Source organism: Canis lupus, chromosome 30 (genome assembly GCF_011100685.1).
Source record: "Canis lupus familiaris isolate Mischka breed German Shepherd chromosome 30, alternate assembly UU_Cfam_GSD_1.0, whole genome shotgun sequence".
Classification (NCBI taxonomy): domain Eukaryota; kingdom Metazoa; phylum Chordata; class Mammalia; order Carnivora; family Canidae; genus Canis; species Canis lupus.
In genome coordinates this window covers 39,168,176-39,178,596 of record NC_049251.1, presented here as the reverse complement: position 1 = coordinate 39,178,596, position 10,421 = coordinate 39,168,176, and the positions used below count along the sequence as shown (strand labels likewise).

The following is a 10,421-nucleotide window of genomic DNA, read 5'->3' as shown; positions in this document are numbered from 1 at the left end:
CGTTTGTGGTTCCAGCTCCTTTGTTCCCCACTGCCGCCCACACGGCTCCTTCCTTCCCAGTCCTGGGTTCGACCGCTCCTGCCCTGCTCGTCCGTAGGGATGCCAGGCTGCCAACGGTGGTAATCAGGGCCCCCAAACAGCTGTCGCCCACCCCCAGGGAGAACTGGAACCGAGGTCCGCCTGACTCCAAGCCCACGCCCCAGCATCACTCTGCTGTGGGCTCTGGGTGGGTTACTTCCCGTCTCTGAGCCCCAGGTTCTCCCCCGTGGGGGTTGCCCCGGGGATGGGAGGCGTCGGCGGTGCCCAGGTGCTGGCAGCCATCAGCCTGCTGGGGGCCGGCCCCACCCGCGCCCACTTGCTCGTCGGGGGTCGGCTCCCCGTCTTGTCACCCCCTCTCTGAGCGTGCATGCCTCACGTGCAGGAGCGGGCCTGGGGCTCCCGCCCCTGGTGTCGGGGTCCGGGAAGCAGGCCGCACTCCAGGGCTCAGTATTCCGCCTTCTCCCCAGGAGCATGGAGCCCGGCCTCCCGCCGCCGCCCATGGGCCGAGGCGCCTGCACCACTGGCGTGGGCCGCGGCCACCGGGCTCGGCTCTGGCGCCCTGCTGGGTGCAGGCCCCACACGGTCGGGGCAGAGACGGCCGCCGCTCGCCTTTGCCCGTCCGGCTGCCAGGCCAGGACAGAGCCTCTCCAGCCCGACTTGCCAGGCCCTTCCCCCTCTGGCTGGCGGGGCTCTTGGCACCGGAGTTCACTGCTGTCTTGAACAGGCGGAGGCCCCATCCCGCAGCCCCCGCCTGGGCACTCGCCTTCCCCCAAGGGACTCTGTCCTGTCTGAAAACCACCTCACGATTCTCTCGTGTCCTTGAATTTCCTGAGGTCCGGTTCTTGCCCGCAGCAGCCAAGAATTAATTGGCCCCTTGCACCTCCTGCTCTTACCGGAAGCCAGTGAAGCCCCAGGCCTCCCAGAGGTCAAGCAACAGTCCCACGGGCAGGCCCCCGAGGAGAACGGTGCCCCCGCGGACGTGGGCTGGGGCCGCGGGCAGCCTGTGCACCTGCCCCTCTGGAGCTGAGCAGGCCTGTCAGGGTCGCGGAGCCTCACGTGATGCCACTGGCCTCTTGCTCAGTATGAGCCCAAGGACTCCCGTCCCTGCTCCTGTGCTCCCCAGAGCGTTCTCCTGCCAGGTGGGGGGTCCCCACGCCTGAGCCAGAGAAGCAGGGCTTAGGAGTCTGTGGCTCCAGGAGCCCGGAACTCCCACGCCCTGGTCCTGGCCCTGGGAAGCTGTGTGGCTCTGGATAAGCTACCGCCCTCTCCGGTCCTCAGTCTGCATCTGCACCAGACTGGCCCGGACAGCGATCCACAGCACCGCAGAGGGCTGACTGGGAGCCAGGTACCACGGCATCAACGGGCACCTGCGCGCCTTCCTGTGACATCCCGATGGCCAAAAGTAGGAAGATCATCTTTACGTGACAGATCAGCAGACTGAGGGTCAGTTGGGTCAAGTAACAATCCCGAGCAGCCAGCAAGTGCCAGAGAGGACCTGGAACCCAGATCCAACCGCAATCCCCGGAGCCTAGACCACTTAGTCTAGGCTGCTCCCCAAGGACCATCAACCTTTTCCACAGCAACGCTCCGGAATCCTAACGGCAGACGCTCTCGTTTGTTCCAGGGGATAAAACCACAGTTCCAAGGGCTTGAGGCTTCCTTGGAGCCCGGGACCACCGTGGGGTGGTTGCTGGGACAGGGGAGCCAGGGTGGTGTGGCCGCATCAGCTGGGAGCCCGGGGCAGAGCTGGCTCTCGGGGCCTGTGGGGATCGGATGATGAGTGACTGGGTGATGAGGGCCAGCTCCGTGCCAGACCCACTCACCGTGCCGCCTCACCAGGGTGGCACGCTTGCTTCAGAATACGCTAGGCATGCAGCTGCCCGGGCCACGCCGGCTCAGGCTGGGCACGTGTGCCCCGGACGAGCCCCGACCGGAGGAGCTGCATTCTGAAGCCTCACTGCGGAGGGCTGGCTTCCCGACCGCTTCCCCTCCTCGTTCAGCTCGCTGTGTGCCGCTCCGACCCTGCGCGGCTGGATCCCCCCGAACCTGACGACCACCAGGCGGCAGGCTCAGCCCGCCGTGGGGCTGCATCCACGGAGACCCCGAGGACAAGAGGAAGGGTGGAGGGGAGAAGCCAGGCCTGCGGGGCTCTCCCGGCCTCTGGAGACGGCGGCGAGCGCCCCAAGTGCCGGCCGAGCTAGGGCCCCAGCTTCTCGAGCCGGGCCCACAGATCCAGGGAAGCTACAAGGTGACCGAGCTGGCCCTTCGCACCGTGTCACCCGGGGCAGCCCTTCCCAGGGCTGAGTTCGCAGCGGCTCGATTTGGAGCGAACAAGCAGGGCGGCTTCTGACCCGCTGGGTCCGCTCTAGTGCTGCGGATCCCGCTCCCAAACCGACTCTCCCGACCCCAGGCTGGGGCGCTGCTCTGAGACGGGCCTCGGAAAGACCCCAGAGCGGCCCTCCCCCGGGATGTCCCCAACCCTGAGCCCCACTCCCCACGGTGAGAGAATAATGACCATAATGAGAGCAGTCACCCACACATGTGCACAGCGCTTTACAGGTTACAAAGTGTTTCACATACATCATCTCATCAATGCCTCACAACAGCCCTGTGAGGTAGGCAGGGCAGGGAGTCACGTTTCCATTTGTACAGATGTGGAGACTGAGGCCCAGAGAGGGTCAGCGACCTGTCTGAAACCACACAGTAAGTCAGCGGCAAAGCGGGGACCAGAAGTTAGGCCCGGGTCCTGCCTCCAGCCCCTGGCTCTCTCCACCGACTGTGCCGTCCTCCAGGAGGACCCCGGCCCCTGTCCAGAGTCTCAGCCACACCCGAGCCAGGCCCCCAGTCCCCGGCAGCGGTGCTTCCTGGCAGCTTGGCCGAGGGCCCCCACCCCATCAGGCAGCCCTGTGTCCTTCACCTGCTCCCTGCAAACAGCCAGCCTGGGGCTGGGCCCGCCCCCGCCCCCTGCCCGCTAGTGTCAGCTGCCCGGGCAGGTGGGGCTGGAACCTCCTTTCCTGTTTTCCTGAGTGATCCCTCCCCATAGGGGAAGAGAAGAGAAAGGAGGAAGAGAAGGAGGAGGAGGGGGGGAGGGGGAGGAAGAGAAAAACCAGAAGCTGAGTTGGAAGAGGGCCCTGGAGCAATCAGGACGTCAAAAGTTTGCATTCCGACTAGCTATAGGAAATAGTTTTTTTTTTTCTCTTTTTATTATTTCAAGTTTTCATAAAAATCCATAATTATTGAAACCCAAGTTACAGAGGAAGTTCGTAACTTTTTTTTATTGAATTACTGACTGTGCGTGTCGGCCTGTCAGCTTCCGCCTCCAGTCTGTCAATGCGTGCCCCTGTGCAGCGGGGTCCCCGGGCCTGGGCGGCTGAGGTCCTGGTGGAAGGAGGGCGGGTGGGGAGGGGGCAGGGGCGGGGGAGGGAGGGCGGGAGGGACGGAGCGTGTGCGGAGGGAGGAGGCGGCAAGGACTGAGGACCAGGCCCCTTCCCCTGCCCCCCTGCCCCGTCCTCAGATCATCTTCATGTTGAACTTGCGGGGCGCGTCGGCGGCGCTGACGCCTGCGTCCGACTTGCGGGGCACGTACTCGATCTCGATGTTGTGCTTCGTGTTGCCCTTGCCCCGGCTCCAGAGAAAGAGCAGCACCAGGCAGAAGAGGACGACGCCCAGGAAAGAGATGAAGCCCATGGTGGTGGCAATGATGAGGGTCTTGATGTCGAAGGGGAAAGGCACGGTGGCTCGGGTGCTGTTGGCCTCTCCCTCGCCCGGCTGGTTGGAGATGAAAGCGAAGGTCTTGTTGGGCTGATGGGGCCAGTCGGGTGAGTAGCTGCGCACGTGCAGGTGGGCCGGCATGGAGTCGTTGCCCCCCGCGTTGGCCGCGATGCACAGGTACGTGCCATTGTCCTGCACCTGGGCGTAGCGCACCTCCAGCGTGCCGTCGGGGAAGACTGTGAGCCGCCCGTTGCTCTTGGCCGAAACCAGGTGCTTGCGGGGCGAGAGCCAGAGGATGGCGGGCGGCGGGTCGCCGTCCGCCCGGCACACGAACTGCACCGTGTGACCCTCATCCACAAACACTTGCTGGGCCTTGCGGTCCCGGATGCGGGCGCGGCGGCAGGTGAAGTAGTTGGGCAGGAGCACGTCCGGGAAGTCTTTGAACTCCTTGCCCTGGACGAACTCGGGTGTGGCACACGTGGGCTGCTGCCGGTTGAAGTTGAGCCGCCAGCGGCGCCGGAACACCCACAGGAGCCGACAGTCGCAGGCCAGCGGGTTGGAGTCCAGGATGAGCGTCTCCAGGTTGCCCACGGAGTGGAAGGCGGACTCCTCCAGCGTGGTCAGCTGGTTGCCGGACACGTTGAGCACGCGCAGGTAGTTGAGGCCGCGGAAGGCGTAGGGCTCCACCACGGCCAGCTGCCCGCCCACCAGCTGGATCTCCTGCAGCCGGAGCAGCTCATGCAACATGGAGCCCTCGATGGTGCCGATGGGGTTGTAGGAGAGGTTGAGGAAGCGGAGATAGACCAGGTGGCGCACGGCCAGGTAGGGCACGGCGGTCAGGTTGCAGTGAGTGATGGACAGGGATGTCAGGTTGAGGCCGTAGAGGCAGTTGGGCGTCATGGTGTCCAGGTAGGGCCAGTGGGAGATCTCCAAGACCTTGAGCCGATACAACCTCTTGAAGGAGTAGTCCCGGATGGCGTTGATGTTGAGGTGCCGGAGCCTCAGGACGATGAGGCTGTGCAGGTGGGACAGCGCCTCGGTGGGGATGGAGGTCAGGTTGCACTTCTCCAGGGTCAGCTGCTCCAGGCTGTTGAGGCCGCTGAAGGCCCGGTGCGAGATGTAGACGAGGTCATTGTCGCCCACCTCCAGCGACTTGAGGTTGTACAGGTCCTGGAACATGTAGTCCAGCAGGATGACGATCTTGTTCTCGCTGATGTCCAGCTTGGTCAGGTTGCTGAGGCCCGTGAAGACACCCAGGGGGATGAGCTTCAGCCGGTTGCTACGCAGCCCCAGAGTCCGCAGGCTGAAGAGATTGTTGAAGGCGCCGGGCTCCACGGCGCTCACGATGTTCTCGTTGAGCTCCAGCTCCTCCAGGTGTGGGAAGCTGGCAAACTCGTCCTGGTTGAGCGTCTTGATGCGGTTCTTGCCCAGGTCCAGCAGGCGGGTCTCAGTGGGGATGCCCTCGGGAACCGCCACGAAGCGCTTGCGGTGGCACAGCACCGCGCGGTCCTGGGCGGAGCACTCGCAGCGGGGCGGGCAGCCGGTGGCCGAGCCTGACAGCACCGAGCCCAGCACCAGCAGGAGGATGGGCTGCCAGCAGGCCAGGAGGGGGCTGGGCATGCTCCTCGCGCCCCCCGCCAGCATCCTCTCGCTCACCTGCAGCCGGGAGCAAGCACAGGACACGGGGTGGTTAGAGGACGGTGCTTGGCTGGCCCCACCCGGGCCCCCCACCCCGTCAGGATGTCCCTGGCACACGTACAGAGCTGCCGCTCCACAGTGGCTCAGGGCACCGGCTGCGACCCCGCGGTGAGGCCCGGATGCCCAGGCCGCAAGGCCTCCTGCCCTGCCGTGCTGCTTCCCCCATGCTCCTTACCCTGCCCGGAGCCCCCCCCAAAAGGACTTCCCCAGCATCCCCGGGATTGAGGGGTTCGCTGCAGGGGCATCTCGGAGGAGGAGCCTGGCCTCGGCACCTCCTTCATGGTTTATGATTTCCTGGCGACGTGATCCATGCACGCACCCCCTCTGAATGCACCCCACCCCACCCACCCTCTGAACCTCAGCTTCCCCCAGCGCTCACAGGGATGAAGCCAGACCTGCTGAGTTGCCCTCGGGGCTCACAGAGGGGATCAGAGGGGCTCAAAGGCTGAAGCCTCCGAGAAGAGCCTAAGGAGGAGCAGGTCTGGTCCCCCACCTGCCAGGCCGGGGCCCCCGAGCTGCTGGGGCCACCCCGTCAGCCTCCGCTTCCCCGGGCACAGACACCACGGCCCTCTCCTCGCCAGCCCCGCCCGAGCCCCCACCCGGGAGCCCCAGGCTATCAGCCGACCCGGTGGCACCTGTCCGTGGCCACGAATCTGCTCCCTGGTGGGCTTTCCGGGTCAGCAGAGGGCACCCCGGCCAGGAAGCCGGGCACCTGGTGCCTCCCTGCGGAGTCCCCCGACCTCTCCCTTCCTCTGGGTCCAGCATGACCCGCCCAGGCCCCGGAGCTCAGGCCTCGGCCCCCGCGGCCCCTCCTCCCGGAGCGCCCCTGCGCCTGCTGCCGAGACCCCAGCATCCAGCGCTCCCAGGAGGTTTTTCTGACCCTCGGCGGGAAGCGCGCTCCTCTCCGAGGACCACCAGCCTTCATTTGTCTCTTGGGGTTCGGGTCACGCTCCTCCCAGAGCCCCGGCCCCGGGCCGCTGCTGGTCTGGAGCATCCCATGGCCCCCCACAGCCGGTCCGGCCCACGAGGCGCTGGGGTTGGACTGTGAGGTGACACGGGGCTTGGGTGGCGGTGACACGGGCGATACTGCAGGTACAGGCTGCGGGTGGGTAAACAAGGGGTGTGCGGGGGCCGCCCCCGTGACCCTCTGCCAGCTGGGCTCAGAGGCTGCTCTGCCCCCCATCCCTGCCTCTGCTCCGTCCTGCGGAGAACGGGCCCAGCAGGGTGTGCAGGGGGCAGCAGGGCTGGTCTGGACTCCCCCACGCTGCAGGGCCTGGGTCACATGGTCTCCAGAGGCCGGACTATAGTTGGAACACACACCCACACCCATGGTGCCAAGGGGGGGCTCACCGCAGGAAGGGGGGCCCCACAGCTCTACCCCCGGCCATCGGGGCTGCCCAAGGACACCCAGCCTGTAGAAGGGGGTGGACCTGGGACCAGAGCTCTGGCCACTGGGGCTCCAGCGGTCTCCCAGGACTGACAGGTGCTCTCCAGTTGATCGACTAGGTGACTGATTAACCAGAGAGGGCTCTGGGTGTCACTGACATGTTCTGGCATCTGCAAGGTCCTGTCATCCCCAGTGGCTCTGTCTGGCCCCCCTGCCCTGGGCCCCTCTCATCCTCTCCAGGCTCCGTGGTTCAGCCTCCCCCCCGCCCCCCAACCAGGCCATTTTCAACAGTCACACACGCTCCAGTGAGCCACCAGGAAAGCAAACATCCTGACAGGCGATCAATAAGTAATTGGGCCGGCAGCTGGGCTGGCTCGGGGTGGGGTGGGGGGCGGGAGACGTAGGTGGGGCTCCCAGCGTCCAGCTCAGGGCCGGGCCGGTGGGCGTAGCGGGGGCTGCAGGAGGCTGGGGTGGGGGGCACTGGCCACCAGAGATGTGGGGAAGCCCCGCACACACCAGGGGCTGAATAAGGCACTCAGCCCGCCACCGCCTTGCCTCCCACCAGTCTGCCCCGTGAGGCTGCCCAGGTGTCCTCAGCTGCTCCTGGCTCTGCACCACCTCCTTTTGGAGAACCCTCCCGGCCTCTAGGCCCAGCGGCCTTCGTGACCTCCTTTCCCAAAGGCCACCTTCTTAGTGAAGCCATCCGTAGCCCACGCAGTCAGAAATCTTCCCCTTCCTATAACACGGAGGCTCCTTACGCTCCTTAGCGACATCACGGAACTGCTATCGAGCACATCCCTCCTTCTAAAAATAACTTGGGCCCATTGACAGAAGATGTTATGCCACAAGATGATAAAAAGATAAAGGAAGCCCGCGAGGAGAGAATGCCACGACGTCTTGCGTAATGGTGGAGGGGTGAGCTTCCTGGCAACCAGAACAAAGAAGGAAATATGCTCGCAAGCCTCTGCACTTGGCGCTGCGCCTCCACGTATAATCCTGGGTCAGCCGTGGGTGCTTCTGTCTCACAGAACAGCCCCTGGGATGTTCTTTGAAAGACAGGGTGTAGGGACACCCGGGTGGCTCAGGGGTTGAGCACCTCCCTTCGGCCCAGGGCGTGACCCCAGGGTCCTGGGATCGAGTCCCGCGTCGGGCTCCCTGCATGGAGCCTGCTTCTCCCTCTGCCTGTGTCTCTGCCTCTCTTCCTCTCTCTCTCTGTGTCTCATGAATAAATAAATAAAATCTTAAAAAACCCCACAGGGTGTCCACTAGAGTTTTTGCAGGGCCGAGGCCCCTGAGTGGGCGGTGAGAATTCAAATACTGATGGAAAAGCTGACTGGCGTTGCCTTGCGTGGCCGCCGTCCCCCCCCCCCCAACCTGGCAGTCAGACCCTCAGAACAGGTCCCGCTGCGCAGGACCAAGACCGCCCGGAGGGCACGTCCTCATCCCTCACCCTGTTCATGCGGACTGTCCCTCCGGGGGTACACTGAGGCCGGGAGCGGTCAGGATGCCTGCCCCAGCCGGCGCGGCAGCTACACAGGCACACGGCGAGCCTCCCCTCTAGCAGCCCTACGGGGTCGCTGCCGTCTCGGGGCGGACGGGGCCGCGTCTGCAGGGTCACCCCAACTGCTGAGCGGGCAACGTGCTGCTCCTGCGCTCCCGGCGCCGCGGGTCCTGCTGGTTAGCCCTGTGCTTGCAAAGGAGAAGTGTTTTATGCATTTTAATCAGCATTTTAGTTTGGATCCCTGCCCCCTGAAGGGCTTCCCACAAGGGCAGGAGTTTAAAAATTGGACCAATAAATACAAAGGGAATAAACGTCCAAGGCAGGCAGGTGGGCAGCCAGCGGAGGAGCCAGGCCCGGGCACAGTGTTCGGACCCCGGCACAGCCGGAGAATCCCTGGCCCCACAGTGGTCCCGGGGCAGGACCCGGGGCTCCCCACACTGGCCCCACATGGTTCCCGGCCACCCCACCGTGTGACCTCAGCGAGGCCGGGCCTCCCCGGTCTACTCCCCGCACTCTGCGGCGAGGGGAGGACTCCAGGCTCCCCGAGGGAGCCCACGACAGAAACGGACTTTCCCCAGCTAGAAAGCCAAGATTCTCAAACCTGGTCGGGCTGGTGAGGAGTTCCACCGGGGCTGGAAGGATCTAGGGGAAAGGCCTCACTGTGGGGCCGTCCCCTGAGGGGCTCAGGATGGGGCGGGTGACTGCGGGGGGGGGGGGCGGACAGGAGGGGCCTGGGGCCACCTGCGAGTGGGCTTGGGGAGGGAGGCCAGGGGGCACTGCGCCTCCCCAGGCCATGTTCAAAAAACGTGTCTTTAAACCACTTTTAGGGCTTCCCAAATGGAATTCATTCGCCCTCAGGCCTAGGCACCAAGTCCATCCACGGGCTCTGAGTTCTGGACCCACGGGGAGGGGCGGGCACAACGGGCCTGGAGGCGCAGGGCCAGGGCCGGCCCCAGGCCTTGGGAGGTGTGAGCGCCCTGCCCCCAGGCCCCACAAAAGCCCTTCCTCAACCGTGAGTGTTGAACACACTGGATGATGTCCCCGGTGCCCGCCGCCGCCTCCGCCGGGCTCGCACCTGATTTGGGGTCGGCTGCAGCGCAGGATGCAGGACGGGAGGTTAAGTTATTTTCAGTTTATAGTATCAGCGTGTCATGGTGCTCCCACTCGGCGCTCCCCAGGGAGCACGGGGCTCCCCAGCACACGCGGGCGGGGGGTCCCTGCACGGAGGCGCCCGCTGCCACCGCTGGGCCCAGGGCCTCGGGTGGCAGCCCGGGTGTGTGACCTGAGCGCCCGTGGCGGGCTGTCGCCCCCGTGGAAATGAGGCAGGCGTGCACCATGCACCACGACGTCCTGGTCCTGTCCTGCCAAGCTTCGTGTCTACCCCGGGGCTGCAGCAGGAGGGAAGGAGCAGGGACCGCTCAGCCCTGCCCGGGCGCTGATGAGCAGAAGCGCAGGAGGGAGGGGGGCCCAGGAGGAAGGAAGGGGAGCAGTGGCAAGGGTGGGGGAGGACGGGCGAGGCTGGCCCACACTCAACCACCAGGCCCCAAGCACTCGGCAGGCCCGAGTCCTCAGCATCAGCACCGCCCCACGAGGTAGGCCTGATGGTCCGACTCCAAAGGGGAAGGGACCCCTGCAGGGTGACCAAAGCCCCGACACAGTCCTCAGACTTGCCCTGTCCCCGAGTCCCCACCAGCCTGAGGCCAGAGCGTGGTCCCCTGCATCCACTTCCTGAGACTGACGAGGTGTTAGTGGGAAGCAGGCAGCTGGGAGCAGGCAACGGGCTCGATGGGGTGGGGGTGAAGCCTGCCTAGGAAGCCCTCCACGGTCACCCAGGTAGGGCCTCCGTCCTGCAGAGGTGGGGGGCTGCCCATCACGAGCCACGAACCCAGGACTGACCACTCAGCTTGCGGAATCCAGCTAAGAAGGGATCACCGCCCAGAGCCTCCCGCATCTGCGGGGTCTGAGGACTCTGCACCTGTCTCCCTTCTCCCCGCGGGAGTTTCTGCGGCCCCCCCCCGTGTCTCCCAGCGCAGGGCCCGTCCCACGAGTGCTGGGGCAGCTCCTGACACAGCTGCTCCTCGACCA

General features: G+C 65.4%; 1 protein-coding gene across 7 annotated transcripts in view; it reads right to left on the bottom strand.

Annotated features, from left to right (window-relative positions):
* Positions 1-2,568: 2,568 nt before the first annotated feature.
* LINGO1 (leucine rich repeat and Ig domain containing 1) overlaps positions 2,569-10,421 on the bottom strand; it is a 69,017-nt gene continuing 61,164 nt past the window's right edge. For all 7 annotated transcript variants that reach the window (XM_038581051.1, XM_038581052.1, XM_038581048.1 and 4 more), the window contains one exon: positions 2,569-5,406. In XM_038581051.1, the coding sequence (XP_038436979.1) occupies positions 3,550-5,394 (1,845 nt within the window). In that variant the 5' untranslated portion in view covers positions 5,395-5,406 and the 3' untranslated portion in view covers positions 2,569-3,549. The remainder of the gene's footprint in view (positions 5,407-10,421) is intronic.